The sequence below is a fragment of the Nothobranchius furzeri genome, chromosome 13, assembly GCF_043380555.1.
Source record: "Nothobranchius furzeri strain GRZ-AD chromosome 13, NfurGRZ-RIMD1, whole genome shotgun sequence".
NCBI classification, from domain to species: domain Eukaryota; kingdom Metazoa; phylum Chordata; class Actinopteri; order Cyprinodontiformes; family Nothobranchiidae; genus Nothobranchius; species Nothobranchius furzeri.
The window spans coordinates 40,763,949-40,789,826 of record NC_091753.1 but is presented as its reverse complement, the minus strand read 5'-3'; the positions used below and the strand labels follow the sequence as shown (position 1 = coordinate 40,789,826).

General features: G+C 40.2%; 2 protein-coding genes across 3 annotated transcripts in view; one reads left to right on the top strand and one right to left on the bottom strand.

Moving 5' to 3' along the window:
* Positions 1–2,198: 2,198 nt before the first annotated feature.
* On the top strand, positions 2,199–5,449 carry LOC129163977 (uncharacterized). Its single transcript, XM_054743381.2, has 4 exons — positions 2,199–2,389; positions 2,485–2,598; positions 4,038–4,080; positions 4,958–5,449. The coding sequence occupies exons 1-4, from the start codon at positions 2,336–2,338 to the stop codon at positions 5,092–5,094; spliced, it is 348 nt and encodes a 115-aa protein (XP_054599356.1). The 5' UTR covers positions 2,199–2,335; the 3' UTR covers positions 5,095–5,449.
* Positions 5,450–7,250: 1,801 nt separating this feature from the next.
* dscaml1 (Down syndrome cell adhesion molecule like 1) overlaps positions 7,251–25,878 on the bottom strand; it is a 152,528-nt gene continuing 133,900 nt past the window's right edge. The window contains exons 23-35 of one of the 2 annotated variants that reach the window (XM_015951485.3): positions 20,012–20,129; positions 18,656–18,819; positions 18,455–18,553; positions 16,757–16,945; positions 14,773–14,901; positions 14,496–14,654; positions 14,256–14,411; positions 13,557–13,587; positions 13,322–13,440; positions 13,041–13,193; positions 12,586–12,780; positions 12,141–12,449; positions 7,251–11,999 (exon numbers count right to left, since the gene is read on the bottom strand). In XM_015951485.3, the coding sequence (XP_015806971.1) occupies positions 11,407–11,999; positions 12,141–12,449; positions 12,586–12,780; positions 13,041–13,193; positions 13,322–13,440; positions 13,557–13,587; positions 14,256–14,411; positions 14,496–14,654; positions 14,773–14,901; positions 16,757–16,945; positions 18,455–18,553; positions 18,656–18,819; positions 20,012–20,129 (2,414 nt within the window). In that variant the 3' untranslated portion in view covers positions 7,251–11,406. The remainder of the gene's footprint in view (positions 12,000–12,140; positions 12,450–12,585; positions 12,781–13,040; positions 13,194–13,321; positions 13,441–13,556; positions 13,588–14,255; positions 14,412–14,495; positions 14,655–14,772; positions 14,902–16,756; positions 16,946–18,454; positions 18,554–18,655; positions 18,820–20,011; positions 20,130–25,878) is intronic. The other variant, XM_015951486.3, reaches the window with a different exon arrangement.

Here is a 25,878-nt window from a genome sequence, read left to right as displayed (position 1 = left end):
CAAAAAAAGTTTTTCCTGCGCTGCAAATATGAAAAATATCTGAATTACTTACCGTGTGAAGATTTTACTAAAAGATTTTATTTGAATACAAAGAAAATGTTGTCATCCATCTTTTTTTTAATAATTTCATGCTCTTATGTTAAAATTTAGATTTAAAAAATGTTGTCTTGAATGAAAAATATAATTTAAAAGTACAGTTTTTGTATTTTGTAAATATTCACTTCAAAGCAGAAAGAAAAGAGAAAAAAAGAAAAATACTTTATTTCGTGTTGTTAAACGTTTATCTCTGATAAAAAAAATAGATTTTTTTAATTGTTGCATTCTTACCTCATTCTTTATCAACCTGGTCTGTGAATGATGATGAACAGATGTCGTATTTCTTCACATCAGGACTGATTTTATATCCATCTGTTGAGTGACGAAACACACACATGTGCTCCCGTTCTACGAGAACAAAATGTTCATCAACCTGCCCACACTGAACGCATCAGGGAAGCACATTACATGACTATTTACGCACACATTCTTTCCTTGACTGATTTAATACTCAATCTTGATAACGGCTGAGTTAGGCTTGTTCACACAGCAGCTGACAGGCATTCGGTCTCTTGCCAAACGGATTATCATTTCTCTGCAGGGGTCAGAGGAAAGGATCCAGACAATGACGCACACAAACCCTTTGCCATGTGCGATCTCTCAGATTCAGCTCTGTGTCATTATCTTGAAGAAATAATAACTTTATTTATATTTTACTCTAACCCACTTTTTCTTCCAACATGAGTTTTCCTGGGAATTCCTCTGACGTTATTGTTCAGAATCAACTAACTTATTCAAGTTTACTAGAAAACTTACTACTGAAAAATTACATTAAAAGTGAAAATAAAAATTATTTGTGAATAATAACAGGTTTATGTTTCTCGCTGTTGAATCACCACCTTAATGGAGATGTTTGGGTATGAATATGGGAGCTGTGTTGTTTGGGACAGCAGTCCCTTGACCTTATGGGAGGGGTCAGAACCTCAACGTGCAGGGATCAGTCCAAAAATGAGGAAGTAAGGAATCTTCCTGGAGCCTAGCTATGGAGGGGAGGTCATCAGCAAGCACCTGGTGGCTGAGCATTGGTTCTTGGGGGTTGGCTGCATTCTGCCCAAAGAAGTAACAAGAATCTGCCTCTATGAGGGCTCATCACCCGTGGAGGGAAGAGCATAAGTCAGGTCCATCCAGAGAAAACTGGCTGGCAGGTGGGAGTGGGAGCCCAGACAAGCTGATCCTCAGAAACTGGCAGGAGAAGAGCTTGGTCAATGGGCAATCAGGCGGGGTACATCCTGGACAGAGAGCCAGTCCATCGCAAGTCAACACAGAGACACACAGGACAAACAATCTCACACACACACACACACACACACACACACACACACACACACACACACACACACACACACACACACACACACACACACACACACACACACACACACACACACACACACACACACACACACACACACACACACACACACACACACACACACCTAAGAACAATTTAGACAGACCAATTAACCCAACAGTCATGTTTTTGGATTGTGGGAGGAAGCCAGAGTACCCAGAGAGAACCCACGCATGCACAGGGAGAACATGCAAACTCCATGCAGAAAGATCCCAGGCCGGGAAGCGAACCCAGGACCTTCTTGCTGCAAGGCAACAGCTCTAACCACTACATCACTGCGCAGCCCAGCACCAGTACATATCAACCAAAATAAAACCATTGTTTATTTTCACTAAAAACACATTACTCAGATTGCCAGGTTAAACAACCTTCCAGGAAACAAATCTTTCACAATGACGTTACTTCTGATTTTTAACAGATTTGAAAAATTGAAGTGTAAAATTGGCTTATTTACCAGGATTAAAATGACTGGAAAAACTTCCAGGAATTACTTAAACTAGAAGGGGGAAACAATATTAGCACGGCAGATTATAGACATTTTCCTCTTTCCTTCTTTTACATGCCTAAAAAAACGTACCTGCCACAGCAGCTACTAATGGTGTACGCACACCTGAGGGATAAGTGCAGAGGAAAGATTACAGCTTCTCTATTTCTGTCCTGCAAAGCTCTTTAGCAGTCTTACCCTCCTGTGTCAGAGACTGAGTGTGAAGTGCAAGTGTTTGTATGTGCAAGTGGACATAATCAACACTGTTTCCTCAAGCGGCTCTTGCTGCATCACATTCCTGATTGCTCGGACCCGTGGATTAAACTTTGTCTCAGCAGGACTGAGGCAGGAGAGAGATACCCAGGGAGAAGCTTCAGGACGACTGTCGGGGAGTAGTGGACACGATGTTGATCACAATGCTAACCGCCATGTATGTAATGGTCAACGTCGTGAAATCGGTAAGATTGTTATAAAAAAAGACTTCAGACATTGAATTGGTTTAATCTTCAAAATATGATGAATTTAACCCAGACTTCTTTTTTAAATATTTCAGATAGGATTCCAGTTTGCACGGAAACCAGAGCCTTTACCTTACATGGTCTCTCAGCCGTTGCCTTGGCAGGTTCACTCTGTGTCCCTCAGCCGGAAGAGCAGTAGAGCAGAAGAGGTGAGTCTGAGCAAGACCCAGACAGGTGATTTCACATAAAGATGTCGGTGTTCCTAGATTCTAAGAATTCAGTGAAATTCAGGCTCTTTGAGACTTTTTTCACCTATCTCCTAGTCAGCGTGGCTGAAAGTTTATTTATAAACTAGTTAAACGATCTGTGAGACGCAGTTGGTGGGAAGTTCAGCAGTCACCCATGACTCAGCATATTATAAGCTGCTTGTGCGTTTATATCTCAAAGGGGAGCCGCATGCAAAAGCAGAGGAATGTGACTTTTGGCGGCCGAACACTCAACAATAACACCAAAAATAAAAACTAGTTTTGCCTTGGCAGACCTGTGACCTTCAGAGAATCAGGAAATCCTTGTGTGAGGATTTATTATGCCTCACAGCCTCTCAGGTGTTTGGCTGCCCCTCAGACTTTCACTGAGGATTTCAGTTCACCCTAAAGTGCAAACATCTCAACTCCTGCGACACAAATAGTAGTAATTCTGTCTGAACTTGTACATTTTGTACAAGAAAGTTCCTTTTGAACATAATATTTAATAAAATAGAAGCTGCTGTGGGCAGATTCAAAGCAGAAAAACATAAAACGAGAAAGTGACTGAACAAGTCTGTTAGCAGGAATCCCACTGTAACCTAAATAAACCATCTCAGACTGGCCACAGGTCACCTTTACAGCTTCATGAAAGCCCAGACCTTGTTTGTCAATGTCACAGAGGCGCTGCTGTGGACTGAATGCTGGCATGCTGCCAGTTTCACAGGTAAGCATGCAAAGTCAGCCCAGTCTTCAGCCTCAGTCGCTTCCCTGCCGCTCCGCTGCTTGAGCTGTAATCCCAATCAGGGCGGATTTGTGTTTGAGGTCAATGTTCAGGCTCTAGATAAAAAGGACACACGGGCGCAGTCAGTCATGTACAATGACCATTAGCTCTCTGTTACAAAGTACTCTGCAAAATAAGGTGTGGTAAACTATGTTTCTGATCTCTAAGTTGGAAATACTGTATGCTTGCTGTTTGCTGATGCATACGCGTGTGAAAAATGGCTGCCACGTGTAACTTGATGATTTGCGGGATGATAACTTGTTGTGTGTGTGTCCCCCAAAATTAACATGACACATTTAAACGCTGAGATACGAGTAACCAGTAGGCGGAGTTGACAAAATGAGTGAGACACTCCGCCTCTGGTTTAGAGGTCTTTCATGCTACAATACCGCTGCTGTCTTTTTGTCTGCCGCGACCTCAAATTTAACCAGTTAGTGATTTCTTCTATCGATGCCATATTTGTTTGGTTGTACCCCAGCTGGCTCTCTATCTGGTCTGAGTACTCTACTGTGCCTCCTAGTGGAATCATCTAGTACTACATGCAGTGCAACAGCAAGTATGTGAACAAGTGTGTGATAAGTTTGAATGTGTTCTAACATCAGTTTATTTCTTTGTTTTGCAGTTTGATGGTCTCAGGAGGAACAGCATAGGCGTGTACAGAAAGAGTAAGTACTACTATTTTAGCCAGTGCCTCAAAATAGCCATCAGATTTAGGTTTTAAGAACTTTGCATCTCATTCTGTTCAAAGCCAACTTCAGACAGGATGGAAACCCCAATACAGCCACAACACAGCAGCGATTTACCAGGGTTGCGTAATAAAACCGATCAAATGAATACCAGATTAAATTAAGCTGCAAGAACGAGACTGAGCACGCTGTTGTTTGGAGTAACAAGCAACAAGTATGAACTCGGGGGCTGCCAACATGGCGTGTGCATCAGTGATGGTGACACGTTCCCAAGCCCTACAGGATGCTAAAAGTCAGCCGAAACGTCTATGGTTTTTGCGAAGTTTCATGTGCACTGATGCAAGTGTGATATGTCTATGATGGCTTTGAACACATCCACTGTAGTGCGGTTGCAGTGGTTTTATTGTAGTTGTAGAAGTGCACCAAGATCCTGGGTAGAGTGTAAAGGACATGTGGTGGAGAATCCATGATGAGGGGTCTGCTGGCACAGGCCTGGCTTGGTTCATCTCATATCCAGTCTGAAACATCATCATTCAATAGCATCTTACTTGGCTGATGTGATATTTTAGCACAAAGCTGTCTCTGGTTTGAGAGTTGTGCCTCTGCAGGATCTGATTGCGAGCGTGCATATGTTTGTGAGAGGGTGCAGGAGATCATCGAGAAGTCAGCTGCATCGTGATTGCTTTTTAAAATTAGTTTTGACTCAGCCGTGTTCTGAAAGGTCGTGGAGAGAGAAGTGGGGTCGTCGTCCTGTGTAGATAAAGGTGGTCTAAAAAAATCAGGAAATTAAAATGTTGGCACTCAGACCATACCTTCATTAAAGTCTCATAATTTCTCTCTTTGTTGTAATGCTCAGGCTCCAGTATCACTAATGGCACGTGCACCACGCCTTTAGTTCCCCCGCTCAGCCCCGTTGAAGTAGAAAAGGCCGCCTCTACCATCCAGAGCCACTTCAGGAAGTTCCAACAGAAGAAGCAGAAGAACGGCAAATAGATGAACAGAGACGGATGTCAGAGCTGGTGCAGCAAGTCTGAGAGAAAACGGGAAGCTGGTGGAGAGAGTGTAGACATTACAATGGGTTCAATGTACATCCATTCACTTTAGTTCCCATGACTTGAGACAGAAACTAAACTGTAAGGTAAAGCTATAATCTTCCTGTGAAGAAAACTGTCTTTTATTGTCTGTGGAGTAGTTTGATGTGCTGCTACGGTTCTAAAGTGTGATTGTGTATTTATATTTGACTTATTTTGAATATTTAATCGTGGCAGAAAGCATTTGAACACATGTTGTCTTTAAAACAAACTTATTGCACTTTGATCAAAACATTTGAATTAAACTATCTGTCAGACTGCTGTTTTATTGCATGTTAGTGCCCTCTAGTGTTTTAAAAGGTAAACTCCACATTTGAGTGGAGCTTGATGTACAGTAGTGGGTGAACAATCAATCAATCAAAGCTTTATTTAGATAGCGCCTTCCGCAACCCTGTCGGGCAGCCCAAGGCGCTAAACATAGTACGTGATGATATGAGCTCTTCTTACCAGACCAATGACCCTCAACTTTAGGTGCTCCCACCCACAGGCTTCATTTTTTAATTTAGCTCTTTATACAATCCATAACAATAATAATCATGCAGACAGCCTGATTTATTTAAAGCTGAAATTAAACATCTAAACAAGAAACCAATTTCACCTTTCTTTAATTTAATTGATGGAATATTGCTGTACATTTGCAAAGCCTGTTTTCTGGCCCAGTTGCATCAGAACAGCATCAGTAAAAAGAAACAAAAAAGAAAAAAAAAAGAAACAAGTAGCTTTTAATACTATATATATAGGTATATATACATATATATATACATATATATATATATATATATATATATATATATATATATATATATATATATATATATGTATATATATATATATATATATATATATATATATATATATATATATATATATATATATATATATATATATATATTGTCTGAACCCGCTTTGTCTATGTAGGGTCGCGGGGGGACTGGTGCCTATCTCCAGCAATGGGCAATCAGGCGGGGTACACGCTGGAGAGAGAGCCAGTCCATCACAGATATATATATATATATATATATATATATATATATATATATATATATATATATATATATATATATATATATTTATGTATATATATACATACAAATAATAAAAAATTGTCATCTCATCTTCTGTTGGTGGTCTCGAGCTTGAGGGTTCTGCAGTTTCTTAGCTGTTCCTTGTTCTGCACTTTTCTGGACTGAGATGTCTGGTGTCATTCCTGGAATCTATTTTAGCCACTCCTCCAATTTGGGGGTTATTGCCCTGAGTGCCCCAATGACCACGGGCACCATCAATGTCTTCACTCTCCAGGCTTTCTCAAGTTCTTCTTTGAGGCCCTGGTACCTCTCTAGTTTCCCGTGTTCCTTTTTCCTGATCTTGCATCACTTGTTATTGCCACATCAACCACATCAGCTGTCATCTGTTGTTTGTCCACCACCACCATTTTGTCAGTCTGGATCTGAAAGTCCCACAGGAGCTTGGCTCTCTCGTTCTCTACCACCTTAGGGGGTGTTACCCACTTTGACCTTGGGACCTTGGGGTCCAAGTGGGTACTTTAGTTTAACAATGTTTTTACATTATACATGATTAGACTATAGCAATAATTATATAGAGCTTTCCAGAGCCATGGAGCCCCCCAAAGCACTTTACAATAAAGTCAGTCATTCACACACACACACACACACACACACACACACACACACACACACACACACACACACACACACACACACACACACACACACACACACACACACACACACACACACATACACACACACATGCACACACTAGTGGTGATGAGCTAAAATGCAGCCAAGGCTGCACTGAGGCTCAATGACAGAGGCAAGGCTGCCATGCTCTTGCCCCATCAGTCTCTCTAACCACCAGCAGCAGCCAAGGTGGGTTAAGGGTCTTGCTCAAGGACACGACAGCAGCAGACTGAGCAGGGATCGAGCCTGGGCGAACTTTTGACTCCTCTGCCACCATATCTCTACTTGAAGGTGAGTTTCATCCTCTTACATTTTACTTTGGATAAAACATCTAATAGAAAGAATAAACAATATCATCACAGTTTATAAAAAGATAGCTTTATTGCACAAGGTGTCGGAGTACTCTTTTTTTCTGCTTTTGTGTTGTTTTCATAGCAAAGAAAATGTCGAGTTAAACACAAGCAATTGTAAATCGAAGCAAATGTTTCTGCATAAAAGTTCAAAGAAAAACTGTTAGACTTTTTAAAATCTTGTTTTTAGGAACCCTTTTTTCAAATAGCTCAAATCACCCTTTTTCCTTTTATAACCAACAAAATGTTCAGAACATGCAATGCTGCTGCTGCTTCTCCCCAAAGAATAAAACAAACAAACCAAAAAAACAACAAAGAGAAAAATTTTGATAGAAAACAAATTAAAGCTGAGACACCGCAACCAAAGGGCCCAATTAAAAAAATGAGATAAATATATTAAATATGCAAGATCCACTCTAGCAAAACTGAACTGGTTCCTAAATGGGAAAAAAAACAGTTATTCTCTTTTATTTCTATGGATTTTTATTGTTTCTTCATCATGTTTAATTCAGTCCAAAACTTACATTGTGCCCTGGTTTTTAGTGAAGATGTCGAAAATAGTACTCATTTATACAAAACACCTCCCTATGTACACAAGTATTCAGTTAGGGTGGAGAAGTAATTGTATCAAGGTGAGATAAATGCTAAAAAGGAGGGAAATGAGAAGTTGTGATTGGCTAATTCATGTAAAAAAGGTTGGGAGGGGGTACGATTTAAAAGGTTTTATAGTATTTTGATGATTTCAATGAACATTCCACCTAAGATTAGATGCATGTTATAATAAATGAATTTGGAAATGCTTTACTTTAGTGATGTATTTTTCTTGAAAAGTGAGTTATTTTCCTAAAATTACACGTTTACTGGTTATTCTTGAGAAAGAGACAGAAGATCAAATATAAAATCTTTAATTTCTGACAAATTTCAGCTTTTCTCAACTGATTTGACAGAGAAACCAGTGGGTTAATATGATCAAGGTCATTAAAAGGCATTCAAATTCAGAAGAACTGACCAGCATCAACTTCACTAAACAACCAGGGGAAGCGGGTTGGTTAGAAGTTTATTTAATCAGTCTAAACTAATACTCATACAACTGGAGTAGGGAAGCCCTTGTTTTTGGATGTAAAAACAGACCTCACTCTTTTCCCAAACTCACATTTTATTTCTCTCGATAAGCATTTGCAACAATTGAAACATAAAGGCCAAAATGAAAGGCATCATGGGAAGTGAATCTTTATCAAACTAAAACAAAGAGAAACAATGAATACAGATCTCTGCAGGTATAGTTTCCATTGTTTGTATGTTCACTGGCAGATGGGAAATATAAATAAATCTAGGTTTGTTTATGTGTTAATTAGAGTTGGGTAATGACATTGAGTTAGCGAACGCACCTTTGGGACGTACATTACAACATGACACACTTACTGTATCGGCCATCTTCTTTGTCAACACCACACGTTCTGCACTGAGACTAATGTTAATCAGCAGTACACACTTTCTGCTCCTTTACTGTGCTTGTGTTTTACAATATCACAATGGTGGGGGCTGTCATTGTCTCATCTCTCAAATCTCGTTTACTCTATTACCTTTCTCTCACATCACTTCCTCTTTCCATCCATCGTTGTGCTACCTGTTTAAACTTCCCTTCTTGGTTTTCGCCGTTTCTTTCGTGAGATGGTTCACTCTAAGCGATTGTCTTGTGATATTTCATATATATTTCAATTAGAACAGCTTTTATATGTCTCTGCTTTTTCAATATTCTTATATTTGCTTTATATTTAAATAGAAATATATATGTACACACTTTTGAAAACAAACATATATGATATCTTTTTCTATTGAGAGAATTTACTTTAGTCTGTTATTACATTTATCATTTGGAACGGTCTTTGTTATGGGAGTAAGCTTTGGGAGAAGAAGAAAAAAAGTAAAACATACAGTACCGTGCCTGATGATAAATACATGTAAAAATCCCTTATTTCTGAAGTGAGTCATATCGCTCTGACCCCTCTGACTCTAATCTCAGCGTCTGTTGTTTTATCCAAAATATTCAAACAGGATTTTCCATACACATCTCTAAATCCATGTGTCCACCTAGGGCAAGAAGGAGGGTGCTGCCAGCCTTTAAGCCCCCTGTGGCGGTTATTGAAATACACCACAACTTACACTTAAAAAATAAACAAGAAAAAATTAAATCTAATTAAATGAGCACCAGGTTTTAACAGAATTGCCAGCAATAGTACTCTTATGAAAGAGTACACAAATTAAAATTAAATCACACAAATCTCTACCCTCTCAGAAGCTGGAAAGGCATTTAACCATCCCATGACTTGCTTCAAAAGTGAAGCGAAGACTTTTGAGATTTTATAATATTAATTCACTCCTTTTTGCCATGTGGGAATCAGACGGAGCAAAGTATAGCATTTAGCTAGTGGTATTAGGGTAAATCAGGTCCCTCTTGAAAACGAGATAGCTTCTCAGTGTGACATACGTGTATGAATAAAGGTTGAATCAGAACGTTGATCTAAATTTGGAGATTTAAAGCCATTGTGATAAAAGTTCTTCTGCTAATGGATTAAAGGTTGCCAGCATCACTGACGTCGATGCCACACTAAATGTTACAGAGATATCATTGAACACAGACGTGTGATGCCAGCTTTTAAACTATTGTTTAGTAGGGATGACTAAATAGATAAAAGTCTTTATTAGCAACAGCTTTCTGTAATAATCTCACCTTTCTGTGTGATTATAACTCGAGTACCCTAAAGGTATTTCTGCATGTCTGTGCAAAAACACGTTCCTTTAGGTCTGTCTGTCTTTGCCAAGTCAATGTGCCAGCCTTATGTCACAGTGACTCTATTTGGACATATAATGGATGGGAGAAGGAAAAGTGGGAAGGGGTGGTAAATGGACAATAAAACAGTCTCTAAAATCTTTGATTTGACAAAGAAACAAAGAAACAGAAAGAAAAACCCGTCTCTAGTCTGCAAATACTCTCTTCTAAACCCTCTTCTTAGAATTTAGCCTTTTCCATACCACGTCGTCACTTAGGGTTATAAAAAAATTTCAAAAATTCTGAACCTATTGTAAAACCATCATCATTACTGTCCTCTCCCCATTTCTTTTTCTGGTTTTCTTCTTTTTTTATAAAACAAACAGCGGGGGAGGGGGCTTCATTTTTAACACAGACTTCTGCCCAAGAGTTCATTATACAGATTGAATTTAAAAAGGTCCATTGTTAGTGTGTGCCTGCCACATGTATACATATATATTTACACATATACACCCACGCACACACACACGTGCACACGCAGGCTCGTGAAGCTTCCTGGATCCGTTCTAACTTTTTCTTAGTGCACATGAGATTATATTTCCATCCTCGTTTGAAAAAAAAAAAAAAACACAAAAGTGGCCGAAAACAAAACGTCTCAAATCACTCGTTGATGCTCAACATTTATAATTTCTCTGTTTTAAGTCTGTCTTTTTAAAAGGAATCCTTTATGACCACTACACTGTGGCATCCATTGCATGTATAACAGGACAAAAGTCCTCCTCGCTGCCTCTGCTGGACCAATCTGCGGTGGAACCTTGCAGAACCAATGTAACACCAAGGCTAGTGGTTTATGCATACAGTAAAAGCACCCTGCCGAGGCACAATGCTGTGATATGAGCTCCTTTTCCCTCAGACACCACGAAAAGTTACATATTTAAAAAACCTAAAACCTTAACACATGTCCCTTGTGACCTGGTTCATTCTAGAGCTGTCTCGATGTGGAAAACAAGACAGTGCGCGTAGAAAGCCTTTTGTGCATAAGTACTGAGTCGTTTGCCAGGAAACTAAAAAGTGGAGTGAACGGGTAACTTGTTTACGTTTTGGCAAGTGATTTCCAGGGTGATCAAAAACAAGAGAGAATAACGGCAATAATAAAAGAAAGCAATCAGGCTGAAAGAAAGGCAAGCCCCTGTACTGTGGAGGTCCAACTCTGACCCCTTCGAACAGTATTGTTGACGGGAACGCAAGCAGCTCCCTGCAGGCTGGCACAGCACAGGCACTGACGGCTAAGCTGTGCATGTCTATGTTCCTCACCCCGATTTACCACAGACTCCAGGCAAGCGCTGGCTTGTCCAGCATTAAGAGTTACAGTGACAGGCCTCGGTCATGGCAGGCTACACCAGTGTGTAGGACTTGGAGTAGGCCCCTGAGCCCCCATCCCTCTGCTTCTGTAGTCTACCTAAGCCGGAGGAGCTGCTCTCCAGGAGAGAGTCTCTGGACCCTCCAATCTTGGAGGAAGAAGAGGAGGCACCTCCAGGGGTCCCACCTGTGGCCCCTGCTGCTCCACCTCCACCAGAGGAGGATGACGCCCCTGCAGCCGCGGCAGTAGCTGCAGCAGCTGCGGCTGCACTCTGAGCCACAGCAGCAGAGGAGCCAGCCAGGGTTAGAGTCCTCTGGGGAAGCGTGGAGCTACTAGAGCTAGCGGACATTCCTCCACTTCCACTCCCTCCACCACCGCCTCCTGATGCTCCTCCAGAGGAAACCGTAGAGGAAGTGAGGTTGGATAGCCCAGAGTGGCCCATGGATAGAGCCTGCTGCTTTGCAGAGTCCATAGTCACGTGACGACCCTGGCTGTGGTACGCCCGTTGGGCCAGGCCACGAATTGAGGCTTCGCGTGGAGGAACCACTGGACATGGGTCATGGTGTTCCGACTGCTTTCGGAAAAAGGGATCGGATTTCATGTAGAGGGGAAGGTTGCAGTAGTCGCCTGGAGGGAAAAGAAAATTTTAATTCAGCCACTCTCCAAAACATTTCATTCTGTGAGGTTTTAACACAAGTTTGACCTTTATTGCAAATCAGTTTCATCTTTTCAAGAACGAATGCTTTTGGGAGTAAAAGGAAAACTCACTCTTGGCGCGGTGTGGGATGGGCACGGCTACATTCTTGCCACGATCGTAGTCTTGGGGTTTGGGTGGCGATGCAGTGAAACGGCAGATCCCAGGCTCTGACGGTGTGCTCATAGATGTCATACTGTCTGCATTGTCATTGGTACCTGTGGTCATCTGATCAGATGAGCTGTCAGAGATAAAACACTCTGTAATCTCAAATTTGGCGTGCTGCAGGTGCTCCTCCAGCTTGGCGTGCTCGTACGCTCTCGCCAACTCCTCGTAGGTAGACGAGGCGCTCTCCGTGGACACCATACTGTTGCGCCCCTTATCTGTGGAACCAGAAAGGTGAGAACATTTTGTCCAAGTTTTAAAAGCCTCTTACAGATCAAGCTCCTAAAATGGCTTTCACTCCTCCGCACAGTTATATGTAAATGGCTGTAAGTGTCATTTCACCCTTGCGCTAACCTGTGTCCTGCGAGAGGCTGGCACTGTAGCTGTCACTTTCTGTGACAGTGATGCCATGCTGGGAGCCAACTGTGCGCCAGTCTGAAGTGAGAGTACGAGCTGGTGTGGAAGCCTGACACTTGGTCAGAGTCCACTGACTGGAGTAGCGGTTCCTGATGCTGTGGGCTGACTTCACACTCTTCCTCGATACCGGGTCTGGTGGCAAACGGATGAAGAAATAAAAGGAATGTGCATTTGGACAGAGTGTTTACAGCCCAAATAAATAAATGGACCTCCCTAAAAACAAAATAAAAACAACTACTGTGTCACCCCATTAACTTTAACTTGAAATGAGATCATGATTTGAGAAGATATGCAGAATTTACACCGATAACTTTATCTGTGACATTTAAAGCATTTGCAGAGGCTTCTGTGCAACAGTAGCAGAATGAACAGTGATGAGAGAGAACACATACTGGTTCCTGGTCTGATGTCAGACATGTCTATCAAAGGACCTGTGTTTTGGATGAGGGCAGGGTGATGGACAGAAACACCAGTGCAGAAGCTCTGAGGATTCCCAGTTTGGTTGAACTCTGTGTCTGTCACAGGGATAGTGGCCTTGTCATCGCCTAAAACAAACAAACAAAAAAAAAAAAACAGTCTTCTAGTTAAATATACATTTGAAACAAAACTTTTTTGAATTCAGTATCTTGCATAAATAGGTGAACAAGTGTGACTTTATGTCTTTTTCTCTCACCAATTTGCTTGATGCCCTCTTTGTCCTCAATTAGCAACTGCACTCTGGGGATGTCGATGTGTAGCCGCGGGCCCTGCGGAGGTCCCTTCACTGGCGTGTCAAAGCTGCGGTTGTTTTTGCTGATTTAGAGATAAAAAAAAACGTAGTTGTTTGAGGTGAGAAAATGCTGAATGCGTTTGCAGGGAAGCCTTTTGGATGTGAGCCTCAATTTTGTGTTGAACGGCAGAAAACTCACCTGATCAGCATCTCTGCCAGGCTTTTAGCATCTAAAGAAAGTCAAAGGTAGAAGCATTTTGTTGAAAATTTTAAATAATATAAAAAATTTTTTAGTGTTTCTACAGAATTTTGGAAGTTCTTTGCAAACAAGAACCAAGAGAACTGAGCACATCACTCCGGTTCTTAAATCTCTATCAGTCAACTACATAACTGATTTCAAAGTGCTTCTACTAGTTTATAAATCACTCAAAGGCATGGGGCCAGAATACATGTCAGATCTCCTTCCTATATATACTCCTTCAGTATATATTCTGAAATCTTTAGGAAACGGTCAGCTGATAGAACTCCGGGTCAGAACCAAACAGGGTGAAGCTGCTTTTAGCTACTATGCACAGGTGGAATCAGCTTCCTCGTGACCTCAAATGTGCTCCAACTCTAGTAACTTTAATCAAAATTGAAAACCTTCATGGATTCATCAGCCTTTGAATGAATGTTTTTTATGCTGCGCCTTCTGCACTGTAACTGCTCACTCTTTAACTTTAACTTTGTCATTTTTGTATTTAATTTGATCTAAATTAATTTGTGTATTTGATTGCGCTGTCATTTTACTTTTTGTTTGTGCTATTCTCGCTAATGGAAAGCACAATGAATTGTACATAATAGGGCTGCCTTGTCTTTTATTCTCCTCAGAAAGGGACTTCTCCTCATCGGTGCTCACCTCTTAGTCTCTTTAGTCTCTTCTCTTTGCGTTTCTTGCGGATGATGAAGAGTAGTGCAACACCAAGAGTGACCAGAATCACCGGAGAACCGATGGAGAACAGCTTCTTCACGTCGTCATTTTTTTTCAGGGGGGATTTAATGGGAGCAATAGTACCTGTACACATACAGGAAGGCAACTTACTAAAACAGTAAAAACTAACTTTTTTTCTTTAACAAATAAAGCAAATATTCTACTTACTGCCATCGTAGTCCAGTGTGGCAAACTGGGAGCTCTGGTTTCCACATCCAGCACTGTTACATGCCTTCATCTTCAGTTCATACCAGGTGGCCTCACGCAAATCAGCCAGAAACACGTCTGAGGTGGCGTTGGTACGTACAGTCTGCCAGGTCCACGTACCTGCACAAATACACAAGCTAACATCAACTCTAGTTTCTTTTTTATTAGCTTTTATGTTTTAACATTTAAATAAATGGCTTTTCATAGAATTTAGGTACATCTCCAACAAATAACCCACCTTTTGGTCTGAATTCTAGTGTGACGGCAGTGATTGGGCATCCTCCACTGGCCCAACCCTGCAGGTTCAGGCGGGCGTGGCTGGAGTTAATGTAGGTAAAAACGGGTTGATCCTTGTTGAATTGGGGCTCTGAAAAAGCAAAAAAGGCAAAATAAAATTATAGCTGTTTGTTCACAAACAGTCTAATTGCAAGTTGTGATATCATGCTTTAAACCGTGGGAAAAGAAAGCAAAAAATATATAAAGATAAACTCACACACACAACAAATACACTCCAGGACTGTACAGTCAAATACATCCATTGTCATATTCATATTAAATCCCTAAATCAAACCGGTACAGCATCATTTGTTAAGATGAGCCCCCTTCGTAGTTCTGTCTGCCCCCTCAAATTTGCCCATCTAGAACCGGCCCTGCACAACCACATCAGTGAGTAATGACGCTTTACTGTGAAAGCTGATGAAAACAAAGATATTTAAAGTTCTGTGAAAACAGATTATTTATATATATATATATATATATATATATATATATATATATATATATATATATATATATATATATATATATAAAACTGTGCTGGTGAAGGTTCTCATTCATATAGGTCATGGTAATCCAAAGTGGGTTGAAGGAAGGCAACTGGACTTCTTTGGTTTCTTGAAGCCGTTTTGTTTCTCATCTGAGGAGCTTTGTCAACTTTGACTGGAATATGGACGGGTCAAGCTTATAAACTGTAGCTTTCTGTTCTTTCTTCACAAGCTATGAGTACCCCTCCTCCCCATCTCCAGATGAGTCGCTGGAGTCATTAGGCTCTATTGTGTTGGGATGGTAGTATTGATCAGAGGTGTGACTTAGACTGAAACTGTTTGGAAATTAGGTTCAGAGCTGCATTAAAGGTGCTGGAAAGATGAAACCTGAGGCCTCCTCCTGTGTTTAACTTCTGTGTTTTGCTGCTGAAACAAGTATTTTAGGGAGCCTAAGTCACTTCCGCATCATGGGTCCCCGGAAGAACGAAAAAATGACTGCAAGTCAACGGGGCTAAAAAAGCTATTTTCTAACCCGCTTTCCCTTACGCCCTGGATCACACATGTTGTACTCTCATTTAAATGAAAAGTAATGTTGGGTGTTTCGACCATGCCAGCCATGTACTTTGAGATTCATCAGCATATCAAAGTTTGTAATTAGCATGACTACACACCAGAAATCTGCACGTCGCATATGTGGCGTCACCACATAATCTCCTCTCCCCTAACGGATCTGCTACTTACCACATGACCAGATTTATGGTGGTTCTTTCCTCCGGTGGGAAGTCTGCTGAACTTACAGCCTTATTCCCTCAGTTTGTCTGTGTCTGGTGCGATGACGTCACTTTCATGAAGCACATTTGTAGTCCTGGACTTAATTTCACATAGAACCTAAAATCCCCCCCCCCCCCCCCCCCGTTCAAAAATAAGCACGTTCTTGGTATCAAAATGTGTCTTTAAAATTCACGGACAACATACGTGAAATCCATGGCACAAAACAAGCAAAATTAGAAAACAGCGCTTTTTTAATTTTGTTTTTCCGGGGACCCATAGTGCAGAAGTGTCTTAGGCCCCATGTTAGACACTGGTCATACTTAGCCTGACTGCTCTTGTTGAATTTTCCCCCAAGATCACAAGATAACGACTCTTTCTCTCAATATGTCAAGAAAAATAAGCTTATTTTTAAAAAATTCCTGAAGAAATTTCAATTAAAAATGTTTTTAATAATCAAATCAAAGGTTTTGTAGGTAAAAAAAACATTAATCAATAAAAGCTATATTACAATGAGCTTTCTTGGATAAACCTTTGAAAATACGTAACTAAATATCTGAAGCAGAAAGAGCATCACAGAACATGTGATGTTTTAATAAATGTACATTAAAAATAACAAATAATCTCTAATCACTATATTACCTTATAACGATCCAGAATTGTCTTTTATGCTCTGCTCTGCCCTCTTACCTCGTCCGTGAGTCTTCGCCTCAATAATCTCACTAATGCGTCCTGCTCCAACGCTGTTCTTGGCTGCTAACTTGACTTTATACCAGGTCCCACACCGCAGGTTGTCCAGTTTAAAGGACCGCTCACTGGAGCTGATGAAAACATCCTTCCACTCCTCTGTATTGTCCACGGAGTATTGTAGAACGAAACCTGCACAAAAAGCTTATTTTAATTTTTTTACTGCATGAATCCTTTGAAATGTCAGCCCCTTTAAATAATGTGGGTGAAGTAGCTCAACTGTCCACTAGATGGCAACAGAAGAATTTCTCCCTCACCCACTGATGCTTCAGCTGGATGACAGTCTTGCTGCTCTCCATCTTTGCCGTCATTAGTTACCTACAAACCCAAAGCCTGGGATGGCGCTGACTGAGCATCTATGCAAATGAGGGTTTGCAATATGGTGACTGTTTTTATATTCAGCTTCCTCTGTGAGCCAGCTCCCTCCTGTGCTCAGAATCTTTCCATCTAATCCTCTGTCTGTCTTTTCCTTCTGTCTGTACGTAATCATGCATATATGAATCTTTCTCTGCGTTTTTCTACTCTTTGTGCTATCCTTTTCTCCTCAGATTTCTCTCTGACAGATGGTGTGACAGAGTCCATCAAAGCATTTGATGGGTGTGCAGATTGAGCTGTCTGCGGAAGTTTTATAGTCAGCCACAGAACAGAGCAGCACATTGCAATAGCACGCTACTGCGGAGCAGATTTGGAAATAACACAGGTTTTTGAGTGTTGGTATGTCAACCTAATGTTTGTGCTACTTCGTGTAACACAGATTTACAACCAAAAAAGTTTGTTTTGTTTAAAATCTGCAAGATGAACTCGCTAAAAGCTTATTTATGGGCAGATTCTACTTTGGGAAAGGTGCAGAAAAGATTCTCAATAGAAATCTTTAGCGCTGCACTGATGGCCTCACAAACAGGCAGGTGCTCTGGTATTCAAATAGGATATGCAGAAAGGATCTATGCATAAGTGAAGAAGAAGATGATGTTTGCAAATAAAAGTTGCTAGAGTGTTATTAGAAAACAGAGCCGCACACTCAGCATGCTGTTTTTGTTACACGTGCATGCACATAGTGCATGCATGAGGGGTCTTGGCTTTCTTTGGCAATATAATCACAGGCAGGGACAAAAAATATAGTGCCAGATTCATGAAATCATTGAAAAAGCTAATTCTAAACATAATTTTGTGGTATTTATTTACTTACTATTTATTACCATTCAATGTCCAAGTTGATGCTCTATGTTTGATTTTTAATTTCTGCACAAAATCAAAAAAAAATTCCGATGCATATTTATGTCATTTTGATGCAAAAAGAAGCTGCAAAAAGTCAAACACATGAATCTGAAACATCCCTTCAGGATAACAAAAAGGATGACCAGTAGAGTAAATACATTTACGTGCAACAGCATCTAGACATACGCACTGTCCAGTCACACACACGCAAATCATGACACACACTCAGCAGAGAGAAACACAGAACACATTTCAATAAAATATCAGACCAGTCTGAACACTAATATACTCCAGGTGACAGACACATCAGAGGCAGATGAGGAGGACATGAGAACTTGACAGACTTGTGGGGTATAGATAAGAGGAACATAATATGAGTGTGTGGGATAAAACACAGAAACAAAGCTTTTTGGTGGGGTAACCCACCTCTGATAGAGCTGCCTCCATTATCTCCTGGTATCCAGGCAAGAGTGATGGAAGAGGTGGAGGTGGTGGAGACGGTCAGACGGGGCTGATCTGGAGGAACTGAAGACAAGAAGGAAAGCGTTTACAGCTCTTATTCCAAGTTTTGCCACAATAGAATAGTCCTGTTACATCAGAGACAAGCTAACACTGACACGTTCCCACCTTGCACCAAAAGGTTGACTAAGATGGTATCAAAGCCCAGCGTGTTGGTGGCCGTGCAGGTGTAATAACCAGAGTCTTCGGCTTTGACGGAGCGCAGCACCAGCGTCCCATTGGCCAGAATAAGGCGCTGTCCATCAAGAGACACTGGAATAGCAGTGTCCTCACTGGCAGATAATAAAACAAAAGAAAAGCATCTTAAAAGAAGTTTTTATTATCTATCTAGTTAGTTTTAACAAGATGTATTGTCACCTGCTGCTAAGAGAACTGCAGGTGTTTTATTTATTTATTTATTTATTTTTGCATCTGTCTGTGTATTTGCTTATTCGCCTGTTTGGGAAATATTTTATCAACCAAAAGGATGATGTTAATGATGGCCATTGAAAGTCTTCTTTAGATGTACACCTACAGCTATTTTCATTTTGGAGTCCACCCAGATCAAGATGGCAATCAAAGCTAACTAACATGAGCAAAACAAAGTTAAATTTGCAGAAATGACAGCTAACTAATCATGCAAGATCTTGTAATAAGATGTGAGATTATACATGATATTCTTTTAAAATGTTAGTCGGTCATGAAGTCAGTCATCCATGCTTTTATTGCATTGGTGCTCCTGTCTCAGCCCTGAACCGACTGCAGGTAGTCCAGATTGGTGCTGCTAGGTTCCTGACAAACACAAGCCGACACAGTCATATTACTCCGGTCCTGGAGCTTCTCCACTGACTCCTGTTGCCTTCCATTTATTTATTCATGTAGCCCCTTTTACCAGTTTAACGGAGACCCGTGTGAGGTTGAAACCATTAACTCTTGCATTCAAGGCGCTAAATGACCTAGCTCCACCTTATCTACCTGACCTCCTCACCTCATACGTACTGTACCTGCATGTGTGTTAATGTCTTCTGACCAGTTGCTACTGTGCACTCTCCATATGTGTTGTAACTTAAAGGGTGAGCGGGCGTTTGTATGTGCTGCTCCCAGGCTCTGGAACTCACTACCCATTACAGTCAGACAGAAACCCTCTTGCTATGTTTAAATCTTGTTTAAAATGAAAATTTTATGGCTTGGCTTTTGACCAGTGACTCTTTTATTCTGTATTTCTTTTTATTATTTAGTTCTGATGGTTTTTATTTGGATTGCATTCTTTTCGTTTATCTGCTTTGAATGAATGTGCCCTGTGCAGCACTTTGGGAATCTCTCATGCTGTGTTTGAAATGAGTTATAGAAATAAAATTGTACGGTGTGGTATCAACATAACAATCATAGTTCAAAAGTGTCAACAAAGGGAGAGTGCGTTGACTAAATCTAGGCTTTATTTTATCAGATGCACGCATTTTATACTTTTGTGGGAAAGATTCTCACCTGTCTTTAGTCCATTTTATAGTAGGTGTAGGTTCACCAACGGAGCTACAGGGCAGCCGCACCTCCTTCATCCATGGAGTTGTAACCGTACCGCCAAATGACAGAATTTTGGCCGGGGCTGTCAGAAGATTAAGAAAGGCAGAAAAAAATCAAAAATTAATTAATTTGTAGTCGGTTTTACTTTAATTGTGTTACCATCAACCAAAAAAAGAGACAATAATAAAGGTAGTGGAGTAATTAACACACTTGAATCAGGTAATCCTGCCCATTTCTTTCTAATCCAGTGAATGTTCAGATTGTTTTGAATCAATATGTTGTGATCGATTGTAATAAAGCAGGGATAACTGCTGTATTTCCAATGAAACACAAAATATTAAATCATGTTAAAATGTGACACTCTCCAGCAAAAAATAAAACAACATTTTAAAAGTCAAGAAGAAAAGAATAAAGATCAGAGAAGACACGAAAAAATATCCATTCACTTAGTCACAAAATCCTTTTTTTATTTCCTGTGACCAAACCACCTGCTCTTTCTTTATACCTCCTCTCTGGGTGTCTTAATGGCCATGCTCCAGTGCACTTATGTTAAGGTTGAATGAAGTATTGAGTGGGCCAACCTGGAGGACACCGCTTTTTACAGCTGCTGATCCGATGAGGCAGACACCCGTACTGGCGCTCTTACGAACCGTTGCACTCAGAAGTCAAAGAAATGAACAGATAAGGAAAGGAAGGTGCACTCTGTTCATCCATACTCCTTTATTCTCCCATTTAATACAAAGTATATTGATTTGCTGTGAGTCAGTCTTGTTTTTTTTAAATAATCGGCCTCTTTATGGTGAGGCTCAGTAGTTTCCTCTACCCTTGTTGTGTCATTTCCTCCTCGCCCTCTAACTTCTCCTGATGTCTTTGCTTTTGCTCATTTTCCTGACTGGAGGCATTTTTATCTGGAGCACCCCGAACGCTGAAATCAATAGTACACCTCTAAACAAATAACACAGAAAAAGTACAAACAGGACAGCACAAAACTGGAGGAAATATGTAAAGAAGAAAATAAAGGAAAAGGAAAATTAAATATGTGCAAATAAGGTATTGTATTAGAGAAATTTTATTTTATTATCAGTTTGAGGTGTGAAGAGCTGCACCTCTTCTCTTCTAACAAATCATAAAAACAGAGGAGATAATGGAAGTAGTAAAATGAAACAGGACTGAATTATTGTATCAGAAATGAGAAAAAAAGTGTTTTTATTATATATTTTATTATATTCAGATTAGAGGTTAAAGAGTCGAATAGATTTTACCATTACTTTTTGGAAATATCCAACAATATGTTGATGAAAATGAATGAAAGATGCACAGTTGTTGAAAAATATTGGCGGCTTTGTAACATGTAACCATAAAAACCAGGTCTATAACACATGGGAGCAGGTCTAAGTCTCTGGGTGATGCCATTTTAGATTCCATGCTTCCTATGTGGGAGCCCATGAGGACAAAATGCATTTACTGATTTGTAACAAACAGTTACAAAACCTTCGCCATTCTTAAATGTTGTTTTACACATTTACCTCTTCACTTGTAAGTGATAAAAGGCAGTCTGATGTGCTTGTCATTTTGATGAAGTTTGTTCTCCCCAGGGCTTTATGGCCCTACTGGGCAGGGGCGTCGGACTGGGGGGGGAAAAGGGTACCGTTTACCCAGGGCCCACTGCAGGGAGGGGCCCTGAGACAGCTTTGAATAAAAATGTTTTATTGTTGTTGTTTTTTCCCCCCAACTTACTTAATGTCTTAATAAACTTCCCTTTACCTGGATAAAGAGGTTAAGAAACAGAATTTCGCCTTAAAAATAATAACTGAATAATCTCTGAGGCATCTATCACCCCTTAAAAATGTGCAAAGTGGTTTAGTCCACACCAGCGGCCAGGGGCTGCACGGCTGCATGTGCTAATGAGACATCGCAGATGCCGACAGCCAGAGCTGGAGGCAGGAGTCAGTCATGTCTTTTCCCAAGAAAGGCAAATCTGGCTTCCAGAAAAGAAAAGAAAAGAAAAGAAAAGAAAAGAAAAGAAAAGAAGGAGGAAAAGTTAATTGAACAGAAGCAAGTAGAAGGATGGTGAGCAGCAGCCAGCAGCTGCAGAACACAGTTTTAGCTGATATTAGCTAGCTCTCAGAAGCTGCATTCATGTTAGGTGTTCAGTGTTAAATGCCTTTAGTTTCACCATCAAGATCAAATATAAATTAATTAGTGTTATCAGTGAAAACACTAATTAATATAAATATATATATTAATCAGAATTATTATCGCGGGCGGCCGCCGCCAATTAATTCGCGGACCTCGCAGTAAAAACAGGTTCACTCTGTGTGGATATTTCAGCTCCTTCCCAGTCATGGAGCAGGACAAACTTGGTATCGATGGATTGGTGGTAATCTCAGGAACGTGAAGCTGCCACTGTTTTTCGTATAGCATGATGAAACTGGTGTTAGAGGATTGTTATTGACTTGGTTAGATATTTAAGCTTATTTTAAATGTCTTTATATTTGATCTTGAAAACAGACAATTTTATAATTTGGCTGATAATGCAGGGATTATAAAATTTAGAGTACATTACATTCACAGAGAGAACCTGGTTTATTTCATGTCATATGTATTTAATATATCAATATATATCAGTATTAGCAAAGCTTAACATCATGAACCATGACAGACATGACTGAAGAGCAGATGAAGATATCATGCCACTGATGAGAAAATATTACAAGGATCTCACAGCTGAATTTGAGAATGAGATGCTACACCTGAGAACAATATATGGTGCCACATTTCCACACATTCGGTCTCCTCTTGAGCTGCTTAATGCCATACAGGATGCAATTACAGAGCATTTTTGGAGAAGTTTGTATTGGACTGAGGATATTTTGCACACTACCTGTGACTGTTGCTGGGGGTGAACGGGCTTTTAGCAAACTGAAACTGGTGAAAAATTATTTGAGATCAACGATGTCCCAGGATAGACTAAACAGCCTAGCTCTTCTTTCTATTGAAAGCCAATTAGCCAAAGGATTGGACTTTAAAGATCTCATAAGTGATTTTGCTAACATGAAGACCCGTCAGTGGGCATTTACTGGAAAATAAATTCCAGGATTTTTGTTTGAACACATTGTTGGCAAATAAAAATAATTATATGTGAAGTCTGGGCATTTCACTTTTATTATGCTGGCATTTGTATTTGCTCAATATAGAGGTTAAACTAAGATCATATTTATTATCTTGTCTTATAGCATGACAAAAAATGTGTAAGAGAGATATTAAATAATTGAGCATGGGGGCCCACCTAGAAGACTTGTACCTAGGGCCCAGAATTTGGTGCTACGCCCCTGCTACTGGGCATCCATTGGTAAGGTCTTACTCCAGCACAAAAATACTGCTTGATTGCAACCATTCAGGTTTCTACTGCCCCCTTAATCTCTGGAAATAATCCATTGAAACATAGTTGAAAATGAATATAATGATGTCCAGTTGTTGAATATTGGTGGTTTTGTGACATATAACTTTAACATTTGGGTTTAAAGTGTATAGCACACGGGTCTAGTGTCTTTGGCGAACGCCATATTAGATGCCATGCTTCCTGTTGGCTCGCTCGGGGTCCTGCACCTGTCAATGACATCACACTAGATGACTGGCTGGAAGTATGACTTGTGAAAGGCACGTCATCACGTTAGAAAATATTTAGGCTGTGAGAAACAGGAGCAAATCTGCTAAACTCTTTTCAAAACTACGTGAAAGAACAGAATCAAAAAAGAGATGCAATATATTTTGGTCGAGCGGTATTGCCGTAGTATGATGACATCATTGGCAGACGTAGATCCAGAAGGTACAATGCCAAAAAAAACTACAATCAGCATTGCATTATCTTGAGGAAATTACCTGCAGGAGCATCAAAGTCTGAGGAGTCACGCCAAGGTGGCATGCTTTCTGTGCCACAGGTAACAACGGTTACCATTATTATTTTTTTTTTTTGTTTTTTTTCCGTGTCCTGTCTGGCTGTGAAGCAAACAGAACTAGAAAAATTGCACTTATTGCACAAATGCTGTTTGAATGCTGGATAGCTGAAACTGTAAGCTGAAGCTGCTGAACAGCTGAACTGAAGCTGAAACAAAGCAAAACTGTCTAAATGAGCTGAATGTCTTGAAAGATGTAGAAGCAAAAAGCACCAACAAGCAAATAAAGCACAAAAAGTAAGTGAAGAATAGAGAAAAATAATGCTAAATAGCAACAAAAAAAAAAAAACCTTAAATCTGTGAACATTAAATAACAATCTGGGCAGCTAAAATGCCTAAACACCTGTTATTTCAGTTTGCCAAGTTTAACAGTTTAATCTTTACATTTAGCTGAACTGTGACATTAGCATTTACGCAAAATTTGGTAACTGATTGCTGAAGTTGTTGAATAGCTGAAGTAAGCCGAAACTAAGCTAAACTGTCAAATGAGCTGAATGTAGTGAAAGATGTGAAAGCAAAAAGCACCAAGAAGCAAAAAAAGCACAAAAAGTCAATGAAGAATCAAGAAAACTATTCCTAAATAGCAGAAAACTCAAATCTGTGAACACTGTTTAAACAAATTGGACAGCTAAAATGTCTAAACACCTGTTATTTCAGTAGGACTAGTTTAACAGTTTAATTTTTACATTTAGCTGAACTGTGAAATTAGCATCATATTCTGAATTCAGAAACTAGTTGCTGAAGCTGAAACTAAGCGAAACTGTTAAACTGAGCTGAATATTTTGAAAGATTTAGGAGCAAAAAGCACCAAAATGTAAATAAAGCACAAAAAGTGAAGAACGGAGAAAACTATCCTAAACAGCAGAAACTGAAATCTGAACATTATTTAAAAATCTGCACACCAAAAATTTCTAAACACGAGCACGATGGATCAGTTAACTGTTTTATTAATAGAACAAAAATGAAAAGGGAAATAACCATTAGGTTTGAATGCACACAAATACACATTGTGAACACACTGAGAACAGTAGAACGATTAAATTAAATGTAGCTAAAAAAAATTGGTGAACCAAAATTAAATGCAAATTTAACTTGATGTTAGAACGGTAATCTTAATAACTAATGCTGTGAGTGTGTTTGAGACCGTAAACAAGTGGATTGTGTGTGTTTTATGTGTTTTTCCAAGTCAGGTGGAGAGTTAACAGTGGCTAAAGATGTACACTCGGCTCTGAGATGTACCAATGAAAGCTGTGGCTATTTCTCTTTTGTCTAGCCTCTTCAGTCTATCCCTGTGGACGTGGCAGACTGCAGTGCTGTTGAGCCTCAGCTGTGTCATTTTGACCTCAGCCAGGTCTTCAACCGTCGCAGAGCGCTGAAACTCCTTTCATCCTCACAGGATGACACTGGGACCACAATTAGCAGTCTCACCAGAGTCTCAACTTGTGGGAAGAGCCCTCTGACCTCTGGTTGTATCCCTCTAAGAATTTGGGCAGCCTCTTTGCAGGAAGTGTAGTGATTTGCTTTAACCATTGCCCAATGAATTTGCATTTTTTGCAGGTCCAGTTCTGGGTACAGGCTCACCATATCATTGGTCTTTCCAGTAAGCAGCAGCTCCTCCAGCTTGTTCAGATTTTCCAGGCTCGGGTGGTCAAAGCGATCATGTAGCTGGGTGATCACTGTGTCAATGGCACTGAAAAAATGGACCCGGAAATACTCCTCTGGTGTCGCAGGAGTATGATGCTTGGCTGGACCACCATATTTTCTGGATGGCAATCGGACATGAGGTGGGTGTACTGGCTGGAGGTCCAAGTCTGCAACAAGTTTCACAGCTTTACCATGGATGCCCATGAAACTTATCCTTAGTCCTCAAAGAGA

Bases quoted from the DNA above. Each gene is read 5' to 3' on its own strand.
- LOC129163977 (XM_054743381.2), top strand. From the start codon at position 2,336: ATGTTGATCACAATGCTAACCGCCATGTATGTAATGGTCAACGTCGTG. The intron at 2,599-4,037 runs GTGAGTCTGAGC...TTTGTTTTGCAG, and splicing joins AGAGCAGTAGAGCAGAAGAG to TTTGATGGTCTCAGGAGGAA. The intron at 4,081-4,957 runs GTAAGTACTACT...TGTAATGCTCAG, and splicing joins CATAGGCGTGTACAGAAAGA to GCTCCAGTATCACTAATGGC.